This window comes from Ictidomys tridecemlineatus, chromosome 4, assembly GCF_052094955.1.
Source record: "Ictidomys tridecemlineatus isolate mIctTri1 chromosome 4, mIctTri1.hap1, whole genome shotgun sequence".
NCBI classification, from domain to species: domain Eukaryota; kingdom Metazoa; phylum Chordata; class Mammalia; order Rodentia; family Sciuridae; genus Ictidomys; species Ictidomys tridecemlineatus.
Window position 1 is genome coordinate 174,186,809 of NC_135480.1, and position 22,295 is coordinate 174,209,103.

The following is a 22,295-nucleotide window of genomic DNA, read 5'->3' on the forward strand; positions in this document are numbered from 1 at the left end:
CACCTTCTTGCATCAAAATTTCAGCATCAAAATTATCCCTTGAACCCAATGTCTCCCTTCAGTTCACACTATAAGTGGCTTTTAGTTCCCCTCTTTGCTATTTGGGTGATAATTCCCTGCCTCTGTTCTTCCCCTGCCCTCTTCACACTCTACTAAGTCTCTTTCCTATTAACACTCTTCAGTGGTTATCCTCTAGGCTGAAACTCCAAGGCCCTACAGGACAGCACAGCCACCACCACCCCACACATCATCCTGCAGTTGTCTGAAATGCTGTCCTTACAGGACCCCCCCCCCACAAACACACACACACACACACACACACACACACACACACACACATCACCTGAACTCCTTAGTGCCCTTGAACATTCTGACCCCCTTGCTGGAGTGTCCAGCAGCCCTTTCCACTGCCTCCCAGTCTTTGACATCTCAAGGAAACCGTGGGAACACGACCAACCTTCCCCACAGCAGTGTTATATTTCACTTGTCTGTCCCCCATCAACATGCCACGGTCTACCAAAGGCGGAGTATGAGTATTTCTTCTCCCCAGAGTCCTGCACTTAAATAGAGCTCAAATGCAAGCCTGACCTACAGCTGCTGGAGGCCTTCGGGAAAATCTAGCAGGACCTGCACCTGAAACGGGGGGGGGGGGGGGGGGGCGTGGCCGGGTACAGCTCGTGGAGGGTAGGGGCGTGGTCGGGAGGGCTCTGTTGCACCTGCGCAGAAGAGTGCGTTAAGATGGAGGTCACTGGAGTCGACGGCTTTGCTGCGACGGTAAGCAAGAGGCGCCCAAAGGGGGCGCCCAAGGAGAAGTTATCGCCTATTCCCTCCCAACATTCCTTGGAGACTGTATACCTGACATTCATCTCTGTACTTCCCAGTAGCTGTTCCTCCTCCTCCTCTCTTGAGAACTGTTTTCACAACACTCCCTGCGGTCATGGTTTCCTTCCCATATACTGGTTTCCCATACATTTCCAAAGATGTATTTGTTCACACAACTAGCAAAGGGGTCTTTAATTCCCTAAATAACTTTCCCAAAAGGCACACATTTGTCCAGTTATTTCATGAAGCAGATACCCCAAGTCTCCATCTGTGGCACATCCCTGTTAACTCGGGCGGTTTGTCCACTTTTCCAGCACTATCCAGATTCTCAGAAGGCATAAACGTTGCCCACTCTTGATATGGAAGTGGCACATTTGCTATCATCCCTTCTTAAGATACAGGATACTTACTCAATTGGGAAAAGTAAAGTTCTGGCTGGTTTCCTGTGGTTTGTAGCAGGATTGCAGATCTGTGTTGGTAAATAACTTTACAATCAAATTTCACATTTTTAAAATGCAGATTCCCAGGATGTGTTTTTTTTTTTTTTTTAATGAAAGATCTGTTTGTTCCCATTTCACAAAGCAAGTTGTTGGAGTTAAGAAGTAACTGTTAAAAGTCATCAAATACTGCACATTTTGTTTTGTTTTTCAGTACTGGGGAATGAAATCGGGGAATGCTCTACCAAAAGGCTGTATCCCGGATTTTAAGACAGGGTCTCCCTAAATTGCACCCTCTAGCCTCAAACTTGCAATCCTCCTGTCTCGGCCTTCCAAATGATGGGGATTTCAGATGTGCCCACCATGCCCAGCTCTCCTTGTTTTCTTATGCTGGGCTTTATGTTACTTTGCTGGCATCTAGTAGACATTTGAATTTGCAATTCCTGATGTAGAACTTTGAGTCATTTTCTTACTTTGAGTTCCTAATAGGAACTGAAATCCAAAGGCTAGATAATATGTTTAGGTTGGCTTTGGCTCCTGGAGTGCTCTGATTAGTATCAGAGATCATTCTAAAACCTAGAACCCAGGGTGAAATTTGTACCAAAGTAGTTTTGGTAAGAGAATTCAAGCAAAATATCAGAAGCTAGCTAGCTCTGTGGCTCATTTGATCATGAAGAGATCCAATTTGCCAGCCCTCACATGCTCACCCTCCCTCTCACTCCTTTCCTCCCCCACTGATAGGGCCAGGCCAAGGACACCTGGTTATGAAAGGGCCTAATTCTGTTCTGTACTGAAAGTGATATCTCAAAAGTAGTCTCCTTCATTCCAGTGGTAACCCTCCCCTCAAGAAATAACATCTCCAAGTATTAAAAGTAGGCTGCAGGGCTGGGGTTGTGGCTCAGTGGTAGAGCTCTTGTCTAGCATGTGCAAGGTACTGGCTTTAAGTCTCAGTACCACATATAAATAAATGAAAAAAATAAAGATCCATCAACATCTATTAAAGTAGGCTGCAGACTATCTAATCAGAAGCACCTATAATCATGGATTTATAAGACAAAATCACTTCTTTCCACATATATGTGTGACCCACATACTCATTATAACTAACTCCCTGAATGATCCTCCTGTGCTCAGAAGAGAAGCAACATAGAATAGCAGAGATGGTATTAAAGCAGGAGACAGAAGACATTAATACTGGTCTCTGCTCTGCTACATAGTAGGAGACTTTGACCTTTAACTTCTCAGTGCCCTGCCTTTGTTAACTTGGACTAATAATTCCTGCCATGGCTACCTCAGAGGAATGAAATAGACACATATGTAAAAGGATTTTGGAAACTATACATTTTCTTTACATGTTTATGGATTGTTGTTATAAATTATAACATTCTGATTAATTTTAAGGAATTTGTCTTGTTGGGTCTCAGGTTCAAACTTTGAGTTCCTAATAGGAACTGAAATCCTATTTCAGTTCCTATTAGGAACTGAAATAAGAGCTCAACAAATCCAATTAAGAGCTCAACAAATCCAAATTTGTTGAGCTCTTACTATGTGTTAGGTATTCTTCTAGGCACAGGGTGTCACATTGAACAAGAGGCAAAGACTCCCTAGTAGGTATCAGCATACTAGGTGCCAACTAAGTACCCAGTGCCGAATCACCAGCATGATGAAGCAGTAGAAATAATCTTTTTTTTAAAAAATTTTTTTGTAGTTGTAGATGGAGAGAATACTTTTATTTTATTTATCTTTATGTGGTGCTAAAGTTTAAACACAGTGCCTCACACCTGCTGGGCAAGTGCTCTGCCACTGAGCTATAGCCTCAGCCCAGTAAAAAAAATCTTGATTCTAGACTTAACTAGGTCACTATATAGCTGTGTGAGAAAGATTTTTTTCCTCTGTATGAACCTGAATCTCCTCATCTGTAAAATGAGGAGGATAAACAAGGTAACCTCTAAAGTTCTTTCCAACTAAATTATGTTTGTCCTCTGAAATCCTAATTGCTGAAGTTTCCTAGCCCTGATGAGGTTATTGCCTGCTGGAATTACCAGACCTATAAAGCTGAGACCCACAAAGCTAAACAGTCACAGAGCTAGGAGGACAACAGAGTGCTAATGTCATTCTAGATTCAGCACAACTGTAGTCACAACAATATTGCTGTGTAGTAGTGGAGTGTTTAGAGAGACTTTAAAAACCAGTTAGACTTGGAAGGAAGGGAAGCTTTAGATTAGAGGAAAGGAAGCAACTTTTACAGATATTAAAAATTGAATGGAAGTTCAAAGGAGAGGCCATTGTTGTTTTCTAATGTATCAGAGTCTTGTCTGAAAAATGGTTGGTATCTTCAAAAGGGTTTAACTGAAGAGAGTTTAACCAAGGGGTCTTATCAGTGTTAAAGGGATTAACAAGGAATGGTGAAATACACAGTGACTATCAATAGTGGTGAGTCAGTCATACTCCCAGACCTGAAGGGGAAAAGAGAGAGGATTTTGTTGTCAGAGCTCAGTTAGAGTTCAAATCTGGAATAGATTGCCTGACAGAAGTACTTATGCTCATAAGTACTTACTAACCACTGAAAAAACTTGGAGAAGGCAGAGAATAAGTCGAGGAATAAATGCCCTAACCTTTCTCCTCTTGACCTCTACTTTCCAGCTAGTGCCTCCCTTAGGCAGAAACCATACAAGAAGTCTAGGGGGAAAGGAGTTGAGTGATATGGTCAGTAGAAGTCAGCATTCCAGAGCAAGGCTCAGTGTGGCTGGAAGTGAGTGAAGGGGAAGGTAATAGGGGATCAAGTCAGAAACTATAGGGCTCTGTAATCCATTATAATGACTTTGGTTTTTAATGGGAATAAGTTAAGAAGTCATTGGGAAGACCTTCAGAACTGTGTGACTTCTAACATCAGAATTCCTATCACTCACTAGGGAATCAACTGTTCATTTGTTCAAAAATATTTATTTGGAACATACCATATGCTGAACATACCATATGCTGGGGATATGTTGGTATGTAGTTTCCTACCCTTGGAGAAAATGTGATCTAATTAAGGGGAGAGATAATTTCAATTAATATATAATTGTTAAGATAAAGGTGAACATAGAAGGTGTTATGGAGCTCATGGAAAATAAATGCCCTAACCTTTCTCCTCTGAGAAGAATTCCTAAGGAAGTTACATTCATCATGAATATAAACTGAATCTTACCCAATAGAACTTAGCTAGGTATAAATTGCAAGAAATAGAGTTCTGGGTATCTGAAGTAGTATGTGCATTTTGGAATAAAAAGTTGGTGATGTGCTGGGAATTGCAGGTACTTTGTATCAGAGAATTACAGGTACTTTATATTGGGAGAGTTGATTCAGGGCAGGAGGATGGTGAGAAATAAGACTAGAAAAGTAAGCAGATACCAGGTCATGAAGAGGAATGTAGACTTTATCTTGAAGATAATGGTCAGTTTTTATGCAAAAAGAATGGCAAAAGGTAATGCTTTGGGGCCTAAGAATATAGCCTCAGTGGTAAAGCACTTGCCTAGCACATCTGGGTTTGATCTCTATCCAGTACTACCCTCCCCCCAAAAAAGATATCATTTTTGAAAGATAACTCTGTGTAGACAATGAAGAGTCAAATTAAGTGGGCTTGGGGGTAGAGGACAGTAGGGTATAAGATTGTAGACTAGGAAGCTACCAACCATGGTAGACTAAATTTAGGAAAAAACCATGGGGATAGAGATAAGTGGACGATTATTCCAAGTTAACTCTTTATTAGTGAAGAGAATGTATAGAACTTTTATGATTAATTACTAGTTAGGGAAAATAAAAAAGAGCATTGTAAAAGATAACTCTCAGATTTTTAGTTTTGGCAAGTAGGCACAAGGTAACACTAGTAACTGATGTCCAAAGACGGGAAATAAAAGAAATAAATATTTGGTGTATGTGAGAAGTGGTGAATAGAAATAAAGATTTCAGTTTTGTACATGTCGTTTTTTAAATGTGGTAGCAAACACATTATAGAAAATTTTCAGTTTAAACCATTCAAAAGTATACAATTCGGTGACATTAAGTACATGCACAGTATTGCACTTCCATCACCACTACCTAGTCAGAGTATTTTCATCACCTAAAAGGAAATTCCACACCCATTAAGTGATCACACTCCAGGGCATGTGTACTTTGAAGCATTTGTGTGACATCCAAATACAGATGTGAAATAGATGTTTGGATATGTAGTACTGAAGCTCAGGACAAAAATTTAGGCTGAAGACACAGATTACTAAATCATTAGTATACACATAGGGACTTCTTAAACTGAGGCCTATGGACTTGAAAGGCAGACTCTGAATGTCTTGAATAAAGTGTAAAATGTATTTGTATAAGCATGTACATATATTTTTCTTATTTATTTTTGTGATGCTGGGAGTTGAACTCGGGGCCTTATGCATGCTATATGCAAGCACTCTACCAACTGAGCTATACCTTCAGGCCTATATGTATATTTTTTCTGAAGAAGAAATCATTAGCATTAATCAAATTCTGAAAGGAGTTTCTTAACCTGAACAAAGTTAATAACCATTGGTATAAATAGTAAATGAAGCCAGGGGCAATTAAGAAAAATCAGGGAAAGTGAGCAGTGAGAAAAAAAAGAATGAAGATGGAACCTTGGGTAACATTTAAGGTATAGAGAGGTTCAAAGGGATTTTTCTCAAATACAAGAAATAAAACTCACATCTGCCTTAACATAGGAAATTAGGCTCTCAGAAGACAATGTTGTTTCCTACTTGTTAACATGTTACCGTTGTCCCTGCAAACACTCACAAACATACTTATTTCACAAACTTATTTATTTGTGCCCCAGACTAATTCCTTATGTTGCTACCCTTTTAACTTCTTCCTGATGTATTCTTATTTGTGGACATTTTTTTTGGTGCAGAGAGTATAGTTTATATAGTTAATAATAAAGAGATAAGTAAATTGTCATAATTTGCAACATGTGTATGCATGTATGCATACCTCCTTGTGGTATGTTGTGAACCTTATGCTAAACCAGTGGTTCTCCAAATATGTGCCCTGAACCAACAGTAGCAACATCACCCAAATCCCTAAGAAATGCCAGTTCTGAGATCCCACAACAGACTTGCTGAATTTGAAATTCAGGGGTGGGACCCAGCCTTCCAGATAATTCTGATGACTGCTAAAGTTTGAGAAAAACTATGCTAGACTATTTCTAGCTAACTTTTTTAGTCCACAATTAAAACCCAATTTCCTGGTTCTCTCATTATCTTTAAAAAAAATTTTTTTAGTTGTCAATGGATCTTAATTTTATTTATTTTTATGTGGTGCTGAGAATCGAACCCAGTACCTCACACATGCGAGGCAAGTGCTCTACCACTGAACTACAACACCAGCCTCTCATTATCTTCTATAATAAAATCTTGATGGCAATATTTTGCAGTATCTGATATATTCCTCATAAAAAGTTGTCTTTGAACATTCTTGTCCATCTGTAATCTTCTCCACTGCTTTGAATTATACATACGAATATTTCCTACATGTCACTTTGGTGTTCAGTAGTCATATTGTGAACTGCTCAGTTATTAAAATAGTGTGAAAAGGAAATAATTATTTCTGTGAATATCCTTTTGTAAATTACCCATTTAGTTCTTTATGTTGGAATCTCCCAGTGTTCTGCTAAGTCTACTTTGAAGAATATGAAATGAACCTCAGTGAAATTGTATCTTTCTTCTTCCTCCTCTACCCTTGACCCAGGATTCTTTTCAGCCACATGGCCTTACCTAGAGATATAATAGCTATATACAAATCCCTTGGGTTTCATAAAATTACTAGCCATAGTCAGAAAGAAATTACAAGAAGCTACAGAATAGAACTTAGTACTTGAAGTCAGTCACTTCTGGTTTTCAACTTGCTATAAGCCAGACAGCACAATATTTTAGTTGTTTCTATCTTCCCAAGAACACTGTACACTGGTTGAGAGAATGAATGTCTTATAACACTAAACACAAAGTTAGGAGACAAAAATTTTAATTCTGGTCCTGTCTCTAAGTCATAAATTAACTTAATAGACCTCTGATTTCATCATTTCTAAACTAGATCTAATAAATTTTGCTCTGTCCACTCTTCAGTGTCTTTGTAAGAGTCTAAAGAGAGAATGTATGAAATATTCTTTAAAAGTTCAGAGAGCTCTATAAAAGTGAGGTAACATAATTTTGATTCAGATGTGTGTGTCCTCTCTTTCTCTCTAATATATATATATATATATATATATATATATATATATATATATATATATATATAATTTCTAGTCCTAATCCTAATAGCCTTTAAATTCTTTGGCCTTTAGTTTGCTTTTATTTCAGATGAAGAAGTGCAGATTAGATTGGTGCAGTGGTTCTCAGCTTCACTACACATTGGAATCGTGTGGTACCAAAAAATGCTGATGACTAAAAACATCGATGAACCCACGAAATTTGATTTAATTAGTTTAGAATGCATGTTAGACCTTGAGATTTTTTTTAATTCCCCAGTTGTTACCAAGGTTTTGTGTTTTTAAATAAGCAAAAGCATTTATTCAGATAAAATTTTACACAAGCCAGGCATGGTGGCACATGCCTGTAATCCTGGGGATTCAGGAAGCTGAAGCAAAAGAATTGCAAGTTTCAGGCCAACCTCAGTAACCTAATGAGGCTTTAGGAAATTTAGTGAGATTCTGTATCAAAATAAAAAAGGAGCTAGGATGTAGCTCAGTGGTAAAGCATCCCTGGGTTCAATCCCCAGTACCAAGATAAATAAATAAATAATCTTACACAAAACTCCAGGTCACAAAATGCATACCAGTGCAACTTCAACAATAGCTTTTCTAGTACTTTAAGTTCTGACTTCCAAACCCTTTTTCTCATATCACACTTTACAACTCCTAAGGCTTCATGAAGATTAAAACAAAACAAAAAAACATTGGAGTAGGTGGTGAGCATTGGTGCACGCCTATAATCCCAGCGGCTCACGAGGCTGAGACAGGAGAATCACGAGTTCAAATCCAGCCTCAGCAATGGCGAGTTGCTTAGCAGCTCAGTGAGACCCTGTCTTTAAATAAATTACAAAATAGAGCTGGGGATGTGGCTCAGTTGCTGAGTGCCCTGAGTTCAATACCCAGTACCAAAATAAATAAATTAATTAAATTAATTAAATTAAATTAAATTAAATTGACTAGTTCTCAGTTACAGTCCTAGAAACCCCTTCAGAATCTTTTCATTTGTGGCCAACTTTTTAAGAGATGATCTAGAATAGTGTCAAGAACAGTCAAGCAGGGATTCAAATTCTAACTCTAGCGCATTCTCATCATATGACCCTGAGCAAGTGACCTAACTCTTTTTTTTTTAAGAGAGAGAGACAGAGAGAGAGAAAGAGAGAATTTTTTTTAATATTTATTTTTTAGTTTTCGGTGGACACAACATCTTTATTTTATTTTTATGTGGTACTGAGGATTGAACCCAGCGCCCCGCGCATGCCAGGCAAGCGTGTTACCACTTGAGCCACATCCCCAGCCTGTGACCTAACTCTTGAACTTCAGTATTTTTATCTGTGAAAAATAATAATAACCTCCTCTTAGTCCCAGGTTTAATGAAAAACATAATGATCTGCGTAAAGCACTTAGTAAGCTGTCCAGCACACAATACATTTTTTATGAATGGTAGGCATTATTATAATATCAACAGGCCCTTGACTAACTGACAAGCAGTTTTTGTTTTATTCTTAGGTGATGTTTCTCTGGGATGAAATACATAAAACCTTTATTTTCAGGTAAGTGCTTAGCTCATATCTTCTGAGATATCCAATATTCAACTATCAGTAGTGGTGTTTTCTTACTACTACACTGTACTGTGTTCCACCCACAGAACTTGTACTTTTAGGGCATTCATTAATGTAGTGAACTGAAGCCCTCCAAGATGCTTCTTAGAAGTTTGGATCTTCAGAAACTCAGTGAAGGATTCAGACTTGATTTGCATCTGACCTGGCCTGAGACTATTTTTGCTGCAAAGGTGGGAGGAAAAATTACAAAGATGAACATAAGGTTTTTATAGAAAGTCTTTGATTATCACCACTGATGATATCAGTTCCCACTTGGGAGTAGTGTTTGAGTGTTTTTTAAAGGACAATAAGAGGAATATTCTTAAAAAACTTGAGTCAGAGTTGGGGTTGTGGCTTAGGGGTAGAGCACTTGCCTAGCATGTTCAAGGTCCTGGGTTCAATCCTCAGCACCACATAAAAATAAACAAAACTATTGTGTTCAACTAAAAAATAAATTTTTTTTAAAAAAAAGACTTGAGTCAAACAGGTAAATGATTTAACTTTGAAGCAGTATAAAACAGAAAGCCGTGCTATGAAAGCCTTGGTGAAAGTCTTTTGCAAAGCTAAAGGTGACAGCATTTCTGATCTGTAAGAGTTTAAAAAATAAAAAATAAAACAGAGAAGTAATCTAGCAGACACTTTCACTGAGTTTATTGATTTAACTGAAATTATTGATATTATAGTAAGATTAATCATGATGTGACCACTACTCTTGATATCTCTCAGTCCTTTTCCCATGTGATTTTAATGACAGTCACAATGGCTGTGCTGAATTTGTTTTCTTCTTTATAGAAATCTAATTTAATAAACACACTTTCTCAAATTTCAGACTGTACACTTTGCATCTGCAGTATTACAATTTGTCTCATTAATATCAGTTTTTTCTTTTTCTCTTTCATCTTGAGTTTGCTGGAAGTAAATGGAGAATCAAAGATTAATTATTCCTCTACTCCCACCTCTAAACTCTTAGAAATAAGGGAAATTAGACCTACAACTGAGAATTAAATTGTAACATCAACACAGATCAAGGTATGGTGTGCATGTCTATAATCCCAGCTACTCAGGAGGCTAAGTCAGAAGAATCACAAGTTAAAGGCCAGCTTCCACAATTTATTGAGAATCCTGTCTCAAAATAAAATTTAAGTCTGTTGATGTGGTGAATTATATTTATTGATTTCCATATTTGAACCAACCTTGCATTCCTAGAATGAACCCCACTTTTTCATGGTGCACTATCTTTTTGGTATGTTTTTGCATGCATTTTGCCAGTATTTTATTGAGAATTTTTGTGTCAGTGTTCATCAGGGATATTGGTCTGAAGTTTTCCTTCCTTGATGTAGCTTTGGTATCCAGGTGACACTAGCTTCACAGAATTTGGAAGGGTTGCCTCCTTTTCTGTTTTATGGAATATTTGAGGAGTATTGGTTTAAGTTCTTCTTTGAAAGTCTTGTAAAACTTGGCTGAGAATCCGTCTGGTCCTGGGCTTTTCTTTGTTGGTAGGCTTCTGATGGTGTCTTCAATTTCATTGCTTGAAATTGATCTGTTTAAATTATCTATATCCTCTTGATTCAATTTGGATAGTCATATGTCTCTAGATATTTGTTGATGTCTTTAAGATTTTTCTATTTTATTGGAGTATAAATTTTCAAAGTAGCTTCTGATTATCATCTGTATTTCAGTGGTGTCCATGGTGGTATTTGCTTTTTAATCATGAATTTTAGTACTTTGGGTTTTCTCTCAAAATCGTTTTCTTCATTGGCTTGGCTGAGGGTTTATCAATTTTGGTTTTTTTGTTTGTTTGTTTGTTTTTTTGGAAAACCAACTTTTTGTTTCACTGATTTTTTTGAAAAATTTTTAATATTTATTTTTTAGTTGTAGTAGGATACAATACCTTTATTTTATTGATTGATTTTTATATGGTGTTGAGATTCAAACCCAGGGCCTTCCACGTGCTAGGCAAGTGCTCTTCTGCTGAACTACAACCTCAGCCTTTGAATTGTTTTTGTTTCAATTTCATTAATTTTGGCTCTTATTTTAATTATTTCCTGTCTTCTGCTTCTGGTGTTAGTTTGTTCTTCTTTTTCTAGGGCTTTGAGATATAATGTTAGGTTGTTTATTTAATGATTGTCTGTTCTTTTAATGAATGAGCTCATGCAGTGAACTTTCCTCTTAGAACTGCCTTTATTGTGTTCCAGAGATTTTAATATGTTGTCTCATTATTCTTATTTACCTCTAAGTATTTTTATTTCATCCCTGTTTTCTTCAGTTATCCATTGGTCATTCAATAGTATATTATTTAGTCTCCAGATGTTAGAGTAACTTCTATTTTTTTATTTTATCATTATTTTCTAATTTTATTGTGATCTGATAGAATACAAGGTATTATATCTATTTTTTTTGTATTTTCTAAGAGCTGCTTTGTGGACTAAGATGTGATCTATTTTAGAGAATGTTCCTTGGCTGCTAAAATTAAAGTGTATTCATTTGTTGATGGATGAAATATTCTATATATGTCTGTTAAGTCTAAATTATTAATAGACTTAAAAGGCAAGAATCACATGATTATCTCAATATATACAGAAAAGGTGTTTGACAGTATTCAGCATCCATCCATGCTCAAAACACTAGAAAAAGTAGGAATAGCAAGAACATACCTCAACATGATAAAAGCTATATACTCTAAACCCAAGGCCAACATCATTCTAAATGGCCGAAAATTGAAAAAATTCTCTCTAAAAAATGGAACAAGATAGGGATGCCCTCTTTCACCATTCAAAATAGTTCTGAAATCCTAGCCAGAGCAATTATACAAAAGAAAGAATTAATACGAAAAGAACTCAAACTATCCTTATGTGCTGATGACATGATTCTATATTTAAAAGACCCCAAAAAATCCATCAGAAAGCTTTATTAACTCATAAATGAATTCAGCAAAGTAGCAGTGTATAAAATCAACAGCCATATATCAATTGCATTCCTATACACCAATGATGTATCAGCTGAAAAAGAAATCAGGAAAACTATCCCCTTTTACAATAGCCTAGGTGGGGGGGGACAACAAATTGGGAATCAAACAAAAGAAGTGAAAGACCTATATAATAAAAACTACAGAACAGTAAAGAAAGAAATTGAAAAAGACCTCAGAAAATGGAAAGATCTTTCATGTTCTTGGATAGGCAGAATTAATATTGTCAAAATGGCCATATTGCCAAAAGTGCTATACAGATTAAGGGCAATCCTATTAAAATTTCAATGATGTTCTTCACAGAAATAGAAAAAGCAATCATGAAATCCATTTGGAAAAATAAGAGACCCAGAATAGCCTAAACAATTCTTATCGAGAAAAGTGATACAAGAGGCATCACAATACCAGACCTTAAATTTTTCTACAGAGCTATGGTAACCAAAACAGCATGCTATTGGCGCAAAAACAGACATGAAGACTAATGAAACAATAGAAAATAAAGAGATAAGCCCACATAAATACAGTTAACTCATTCTAGATACAGGCACCATAAACATAGCTTTGAGAAAACATAGCCTCTTCAACAAACGGTGCCGGGGAAACTGGAAATCCACATATAGTAGAATGAAATTGAACCCCCATCGCTCAAGCTGCACAAAACTCAAAGTGGACCAAGGATCTAGGCATTAGACCAGAAACCCTGTGCTTACTAGAAAAAAAGTAGATCCAACTCTCTATCATGTCAACTTAGGACCTGACTTCCTCAATAAGACTCCTAAAGTGCTAAAAGTAAAATCAAGAATCAATAAATGGGATGGTATCAAACTGAAAAGCTTTTTTACAGCAAAGGAAACAAATCAAGAATATGAACAGAGATCCTACAGAATGGGAGAAAATCTTTACTATCTGCACCTCAGAGCATTAATCTCCAGGTTATACAAAGAATCTAAAAGCTTCACACACACACACACACACACACACACACACACACACACACACACACACCAATTCAATCAATAAATGGGCAAAGAAACTGAGCACTTTACAGAAAAAAGAAATATGAATGGTTTAAAAATATGTGAAAAAATGTTTAGTATCTCTAGCAATTAGAGAAATGCAAATTAAAACTAACTGAGATGCCTATCTCACTCCAGGCAGGATGGCATAAAGAATATAAGTAACAATAAATGTTGGTGAGGATGTGGGAAGAAAGATAGTCTTATACATTGTTGGTGGGGCTGCAAATGGTGTAATAACATGGAAAGCAGTATGGAGATTCCTTAGAAAACTTGGAATGGAGCCACCATTTTACCTACCCTGTTATCCCACTCCTTGACCTATACTCAGAGGACTTAAATCAGCATACTGCTGTGATGCAGCCATATCAATGTTTATAGCAGCTCAACTCACAATAGCCAAGCTATGGAAACAACCTGAGTTTCCTTCAATGGATGAATGGATAAAGAAACTATGGTATATGTACACAATGGAATATTACTCAGCCATAAAGAAAAATGAAATATGGCATTTGCTGGTAAATGGATGGAACTGGAGAATATCATACTAAGTGAAATTAGCTAATCCCCAAAAAACAAAGGCCAAATGTTCTCTCTGATATGTGGATGCTAACCTGCAACAAGGGAGGGTGTGGGGTGGAGAACAGAAGTCGGTTGGATTAGACAAATAAGAAGAAAGGGAGGGCTGAGTGAGGGGAATAGGAAGGGTAGCTTACTATCAGACATAACTTTTCTAGCCTTGTATTTGAATACATGATCATGATAACTCTAATCATTTACAACCACAAGAATAGGATTCTAATTAGAATAAAATATACTCTATGTATGTATAATTTGCCAAAATACATTCTACTGTCATGTAAAACTAAAAAGAACAAATAATAAAATTTAAAAGCAATGGGGATATTGCTTGGTAGTAGAGCACCCTTGGGTTCAATCCCCAGTACTGAAATTTTTTTAAAAAAAGAAATCCAGGGCTGTAATTGTGGCTCAGTGGTAGAGTTCTTGCTGTGAGGCACTAAGTTCGATCTTCAGCACCACATTAAAAAATAAATAAACAAAATAAAATTATTGTGTCCATCTACAACTAAAGAAAATAATATTTTAAAAAATCCAAATTGGACATATTTTATGACTTGACAAAAGGCATTTACCTAAAGAAAATTCACAGAAGTGCTATCAGTTAGCAATGGAAACACAGAAACAAGGGAGTGAGAAGCATACTCTGATTTTACCTATCCCAGTTTTGTCCATGGGAGAGATCATAGCTCTCAAATCTAAACATCCTTACCTCTCCTTTCTGGCTTGATGCTATTAAATATCTGAAATACACCACAGTTTAATTTCCCTTGTTCACCAAGCAGGCTTCTGATTATAATTGGTTTCTCATATATATCTTTTTTTAAAAAAAATTTCCAGTACTGGGGTTCAAACCCAGGGGCACTCTACCATCGAGATACATCCCCAAACCTTTTTATTTTTTATTTTGAGATAGGGTCTCACCATGTTGCTGAGGCTGGTCTCAAATTTTCAATCCTCCTCTTTCAGCCTCCAGAGTAGCTGGGATTACAGACATGAACCCCTGTGCCTGGTTTCTGTTTGTTTTTCTTTGAAGAGAAATATGTGAGTGTACCAAGGTAAATATCCCAGTCACTGAGATAGTTTATCTATTTCATTATAAATAATCATTTGCCATTCTCAGCTTCTGAAACCTTACAGTTAGTTTGAGTAATAGATTCAGGCTCAGTGAACAGCCAAAACCAAATATCTGAGCCTAAAAATTGAAGTCCAGATCATGAACTTTGGTGAATAAAAGCAATGGATAAAATCTGGGGCTAAGGCTGTAGCTCAGTGGTAGAGCGTTTGCCTTACTCATGCGAGTCACTGGGTTAAATCCTCAGAACCATATAAAAATAATAAAGATTTTGTGTCCATCTACAACTAAAAAATAAATTTTAAAAAATGGATAAAATCTAACCTGATTTTTCCTCTTCATTGTCAACTGCAACCCCTTTTTCATCCTCACTGCCAGTACTTTATTCATTTTTTTTCTGGATTATAAGAACCATCTTATTTCTTGGCCATCAGCCAAACTATACATTAATGCTATCTCTTTCTAAATCATAAGTCTGATCATACTAACTTACCTTTTAAATTATTCAGTTACATTCTGTAGTATTTTCCACTCCATGCCCTTTCACATGGGAGACTGTTGTTCACCTCTGCCTGAAAAACCTATCAATCAACCATATTAACTAAGCTGACTTGTGCTTTATGACATGACTCAAAATGTGCTCCAAGGAACCTTGCCTGCAGTTTAATAATACCTTGTCCTTGTACTTCCAAAATACTCACACTATATAGCAATTGTTTACTCATGTCTTTCCTGCTAGACTGAATTTCTTATGACCAACCAAGTACTCTGTGTGTGTGTGTGTGTGTGTGTGTGTGTGTGAGAGAGAGAGAGAGAGAGAGAAATAATTTTCAGATATTATTGTTTGTAAATATCATTGTAATTTATGATTTTCCCATAAATTGCCATAATAAATTATTTAAAAGATTAAGGCTTCTCTCTCTCTCTCTCTCTCTCTCTCTCTCTCTCTCTCTCTCTCTCTCTCTCTCTTTGCAGTACTAGGGATTGAACATAGGGCTTCCAGTATGCTAGGCAAGTGGTGCTCTACCACCGAGCTACATCTCTAACCCTTTTTATTTTATTTTGAGGTGGGGTCTTGCTAAGTTGCTGAGGCTGACCTCAAATTTGTAATCCTACTGCCTCAGCCTACCAAGTAGTATGTGCCACTGTGTTCAGTATTTTAAAAATTTAAAATTATTAATTCAGTTTTTTAAAGCCCATTGACTAGTATTGCATTGAATTTGTATATTAATCTTGGGAATAATTTGCATCTTTGCAATATTGAGTTTTCCTATCTAGGAAATTCCATTTACAGTTTGTCTTAGAAATGACCATGACCCAGGTGATCAATTCACTCTTTTCTCTCTCTCTTCCCTTTGGCATTGGGTATTGAACTCAGGGGTATTGTACTTTACAACTGAGTTCTATTCCCAGCCTTTTTATTTTGAGACAGGGTTTTGCTAAATTGCTTACTCACTAAATTGCTAAGACTGATCTCCAATTTGTGATCTTCTATCTCACCCTCCTGAGCCGCTGGGATTACGGGCATGTACTCCCACATCCAGCACTCTTCTCTTTCTTAGAATTATTTACTACCAAGACATCTAATTAAGGACTTCTCATTACCATGAGAACTATCATAATGTCCACAGTATTGCCTTTTAGTGGCCAACTCCACCCAAGATTCTAAATTTAGAGATCCTAGAATTATAGCTCTTATGAGGTTTTTGTTTGGTTTAGTGTAGTTTTTGTTTAGTTTGGTTTGATTTGTAGCACTGGTGATTGAACCCAGGTATGCTCTACATCTCCAGTCCTTTTTTTATTTTGCACCAGGGTCTTACTAAATCGCTTAGGCTGGCCTCAGATTTATAATCCTCCTCCCAAATACCTGGGATTACAGGCATGTGGCACCATCCCTACCCCACCTTCTTATGTAATAAGATATGGTATTTGATAGTGTTCTAGTGATTTGATAGTGTTCTAGTGATATTTCTTTCCAAATAACTTTGATAAATATTATAATCCAAGAAAAATTTCTCCTGGCAGTGATAAATGTTCTTTTCAGTTCTCTAAAAACTGTGTTTCCTTGACTCTCCAGTAATCAACTGCTTAGTTTTAAAAAGTAGAGCATCTCTAAACTGGGAGCAGTGGCACACACTTATAATCCCAGCCACTTGAGAGGTTGAGGCAGGAGAATCTCAAGTCCAGCCTAAGCAACTGAGCAAGGGCCATGTCTCAAAGGATGAAGGGAGATGGGAATGGAGTTCAGTGGTAAAGTGCCCCAGGGGTTCAATCCCTATTACTACACATACACACAAGCAGTAGAACTTATATTAGTTATATTTTAACTTCATGCCTTCCTTTCTAAAGAGAACCCTAAATTTCATGCTGAGATTTACTTTGGCTATACTTTAATCTTAGCATATTTATAAATCCTCTTTAGGTAGATTATTTACAGGGAATATTTCCATTGACATTAATGTCAGTTCTTGTTAACTTCCTTTCAAGGACATGTCTCTGTGAGTGTAAAGTTTCTATTTCAAATTTCTTTGTGCCTTTTTTTTGGCGGGGAGGGTCCTATAGCCTGACTATCAAGCACCACATTAGGACCAATAATACAATTGACTACTAAGTGTGACTCAGAAGAAGTTCATCAAGGGTTCAATTCAGGGAGCGTCAGGATTCTCTGTGAGATTAGAGTTTCAGAAGAGCTGCCACGTGCTTGATTTATTGCAAGAACTGCGATGTGCAAGACTGTTACTCTTGCTTTAGACAGCATTAGTCTGGATAAACTACTGTAATTTGTATTTATTGGGCTTGAATTAAAAAACAGAGAACGAATGCCAGAAAGGTTATTGGAAATTCCTGAGAGATACATTGGAGCAAAGAAATTCCTAAAAGAGATTGAGTTTATGTAACATCAGAATGGCATGTGTTTGAGAATTAGGGCAAGTGGGAAAGCTTGCCTTAAAATTTAAATTTTTTAAAAATCTTTAAAATTTCAGAGATTGGTGCTGAGAAAAAAGAAAAGTGTTCATAATTAATTTTATTGGCTACCACCCATTTAGTAAGAAAATAGATCAGCCAGATTTTAGGGTCCAGGATCCTTGACTCCAGCACCTAATTCAGTGACCACATTGTTATCTGATGGAAGGTAATGATAGCTGGATGGAACTATCCAAAGTTGCATGCTTGAAGGGATGAGTTCTTGTTCATCTCAGTGCTTACCAGCTAGAGAGAAATCAAAATACAACTTGAGCAGGCTCTACTGTTGACTCTTTTAGGCTTCCAGGGTTTATAGGAGTCAGGAGATATTGAATAAAATAAGGGATTTATAAATAGAGCTGTGTGAAATGGAAAAGCTATCTTGAGAGACAGTGATTTCTTTACTGCAATTATTTAAGCAAGGGCACCAAGATGGCTGAACATAAGAAAGACTACTCTGGGTAGAATGTTGGGCTAGATATCTCCCAGTGCCCTTCCAATTTTGAAATTCCACAATTTCCAGTATCAGAGTGACCCTAAGAGGCAATCCAAGATCCAGGATGACTCCCAGCTCAGACATTCTTGGTGGGAATGTAAAGCAATTCTGTTTACTTGGGGCTTAGTTTAATTAAGACATGCTCAGTCTGTTCCTCTGTGACTCCCCTTATATCCTATCTCCATATGATATAAGAACAAACTACCCGACAACTCCAGCTAGCAGTGCATTGCAGGGATATCCCCAGTTTGGTCTCAAAGCCAAGGTTTCCTGGGGACATATGGGAACAAGGATCCTCAGCCTGGTGTGACTTAAGCTCCCACAGTTTATTGGCCTGATAACATCAGAAATGTGCTGCCTGCTGGAGTGAAATAGATTAGTAGAGTTTAGGCCACAGGTAAATAATTGATATGCAGAGCCCAGAAATTCCCTTATAGTTTAAGATGCTGGATTTTGTTAAGTCACATGCACCTGACTTCATGGTTGTCACATTTATATCTTATTAAGTAGGACAGTGAGGGAAATGTGCCTTTGGATTGATTTCAGTTGAGAGATGTGCAGATTCCAGAGCTGATTCTAAACATCGCCAGATAATGTTTGTATTCTCTATAGTAATTGTTAAAGTTATCAACAGGAGACAGCTTGTAACAAGTAATTTTTAGAAAAGTTTTCTTTGGGTTATATTTTTTAACATATTATCTATTGCTTGTCTTCATTCTTGATTCAACTTTTTTTTTTTCAGCCTATCACTTAGAAGTCAGGCCCTGTGCCATGGCTTTGGTTGACACAGAAATGAATTAGAAATGGTCCCATTCACTAATATGATAGAAGAGATTAAATTCAAAAAATAATTTTGAGGAAAAAAATATGACTACTTTTGAGAGAATAAACCAATAAAGTTGTGGGAGTTAAGAGTGGGCAGATTTTTCTGTATGTTAGAGCAGAGAAACTCCATTGCAAAGTTCATGGAATTTACACTGGCTTTTGTTAACTCTGGAGGACTTTTAAAAAATACTTTTATTTTATTTATTTATTTATTTTTATGTGGTGCTGAGGATTGAACCCAGTGCTTCATATGTGCCAGACAAGCACTCTCCCATGGAGCCACAACCCCTACCCTGGAAGATTTTGACAGAGCTAGAGGAGGGATCTTTGGAAGGAATGGTAATGACAGTGGCACATAGGCTAGTTTTTTTTTTATTAGTTGCTCAAGACAATACAATGATCTTGACATACCATACATTTGATTCAAATAGGGTATGACTTCTCATTTTTCCACGTGTACAGGTTGCAGGATCACATTGGTTATACAGCCATGTATATACATACAGCAATACTAGTGTCAGTTGTATTCTGCTGCCCTCCCTATCCCCCTCCCCTTCCCTCCTCTCCCCTCACCTCTCTCTACTCAATCTGCTGTGACACTTTTCTCTCTCTCTTTTTTTCCCTTCCCCCTCACACCATCATATATGTATTTTGTGTAACAATGAGGGTCTCCTTCTATCTTCCGTGCAATTCCCCTTCTCCCTCTCATTCCCTCCCACCTCTCTTCCTTGTCTAGTGGTAATCATCTTCTCATGCTCTTCCTTCCTACTCTGTTTTGAGTCACCTCCCTTATATCAGAGAAGACATTGGGCATTTGTCTTTTAGGGATTGGCTAACTTCACTTAGCATAATCTGCTCTAATGCCATCCATTTCCCTGCAAATGCCATGATCTTGTTATTTTTTAGTGCTGCATAATATTCCATTGTGTATAAATGCCATTTTTTTATCCATTCATCTATTGAAGGGCATCTAAGTTGGTTCCACAGTCTAGCTATCGTGAATTATGCTGCTATGAACATTGACGTAGCTGTGTCCCTGTAGTATGCTCTTTTTAGGTCTTTTGGGTATAGTCCGAGAAGGGGAATAGCTGGGTGAAATGGTGGTTCCATTCTATAGGCTAGTTTTAACCAAGGTAAGTAATGGGAGAGAAAGATAAAAGAGTAGTTTGGGTTCAAATCGGAGCATCTTGGATGTGAGGCTTTGTTCAGTAACCCATAGGGAGCCATTGAAGGTTTTTGAGTCGATTGATAAAGTGACACCATCATTGGTCTGATTTAGGGCTACAGTGGATAGATTATAACAATTGGAAGCAAATAGCAAGATATGGGATCCAGGGGAAAATATTAAAAGTCTGCGACAATATTTACTGGAATAGAAAGGCAGTAATAGCTTCAAGGGACCCTCAGATGGGATATATGGGTCTTGGCAGATGACCAGAGGAGGAACTAAAGGTGATGCCTGGATTTCATGAACACATTATATATAGTGAATCAGAGGAACAAAATAATTAAGATCAGGGAAAGTGATGAATGTTATTTTGGAACATGTTTATTTTAAGATGCTAGTGAGCTAAGAGGGAATTCCAAAAGTTCATTCTTGAATTCATATTCAGAATAGAGATAAAGGACAAGGGCTGGAGTTCAGGGGTAGCACACTTGCCTGGCATGTGTGAGGCACTGGGTTCAATTCTTAGCACCACATATAAATAAATAAAAAGGTCTATCAACAACTAAAAATATATTTAAAAAAAGAATAGAGATAGAGTTTTAGGAGTCAGGGCTTTAGAAGAGAAGAAACATTATAAGATCACCACTCAGGGAAAGCATAAACAGACCGATACAAGCAATGCTTTGGGGTAAGAGAACCTATCATGTGTAAAGCATGTCAGAGGTGAGGAGACTAAATACAGAGCAACTATCTCATTAGCCATAGACCATACATTTGATAAGTATTGATTTTGGGGTTTAAATTTAGGTCATTATAACTCTACTGCATCATACTGCAAAATAGTAAAAGAGGTATTGGAAGGAAAATGCATTGTCATAGAAACAGGGAGGAGAAGACTGTCTTAATGAACTTTGAAGTAACCATGGAAATTGAGACAAAAAGGTAAAATGTTTTCAAATGCTTTGCTTGTTGTACTGGCTTTTGTTGGAAATTTTTGCCAAGGTCACAGTTAGGGACATTGAGAGAGACTATTTAAAGGCTTTAAACTGAACCTTGCATTGTGTTCCTATATACAAATGTGTTTTTTAATTTACTCAAAAACATTTCAGGTATAAAAGTAGAGTCTTTTTACCTGAAATGTTTTTGAGTAAATTAAAAAACTGCCCTTGGGGACATGATATTGATATATTCCTCATGTTTCCATTAAGAGAGTTAGATAAGTATCTTTAATGCATGTTTTCTCAATTGTTAGAAGAGGGTGGTTATAATTTAGTCTCACTGTCTCTACTTTCTATTCAATGCACTGCATTTAGCTTTATCAAAGTCATTAATGACCTTCATCTTACTGGTTTCTGCCCTTATCTTACTCAATCTTCCAGCAGCTTTTTCCTTCTTCTTCAAGGACTATGCTCTATTTTCCCCTACTCATCTCATTCACTTCCAAAGTTCCAAGAACCATCTGTGCACTTATGACTTCCCACTTCCTATCTTCAAGTTGAACCTCTCCCCAGAACACTAAATTGGTATATCCAACTGTCTTCCACCCAAAATGTTTAAAGGCAGCTTGAACTTAACACCATCAAAACCTAACTTCTTATTTTCACCCCGTAAGCCTCCTTCTTTCATCATTTCAATAAGAGTTCAATCCCCAGTACAAAACAAAAACAAAAACAAAAAACCTTTATCTTTCCAGGCACTAAAGAAAAAAACCTTGGTGTCCCTTTTGACTACTACATTTCTTTTACATTCCATTTTCAATCCAGCAAATGCTACTGACTCTACCTGCAGACTATATTCAGAATCTGACCACTTCTCACTCCCTCTCGTGCTCCCATCCTGGTCCAATCTGCTGTCATATCTTGCTTGGATTATTGTGACAACCATCAACTGGTTTCCCTGCTTTTCACTATACTTTGTTCTCAACACAGTGGTCCAAGTGATCATTGTAAGTAGATCTGAGCAATCCTTTGCTTAAAACACTCCAATGACTTTTCCACATCATTCAGAATAATGGCCTATAAGGGCCAACATTTTCTGCCCCCATTCAACTTCCCTGACAACAAATTTTATTACTCTCTCACTACTAGCCTTTATCTATACAGC

The 22,295-nt window shown here is 37.1% G+C and overlaps 1 protein-coding gene across 1 annotated transcript in view; it reads left to right on the forward strand.

The window, feature by feature from the left end:
- Positions 1 to 721: 721 nt before the first annotated feature.
- Positions 722 to 22,295, forward strand: part of LOC101957720 (phospholipid-transporting ATPase FetA) — a 151,132-nt gene continuing 129,558 nt past the window's right edge. Inside the window, exons 1-2 of the mRNA XM_078044974.1 lie at positions 722 to 774; positions 9,013 to 9,056. Coding sequence (XP_077901100.1) covers positions 9,029 to 9,056 — 28 coding nt within the window. The 5' untranslated portion in view covers positions 722 to 774; positions 9,013 to 9,028. The remainder of the gene's footprint in view (positions 775 to 9,012; positions 9,057 to 22,295) is intronic.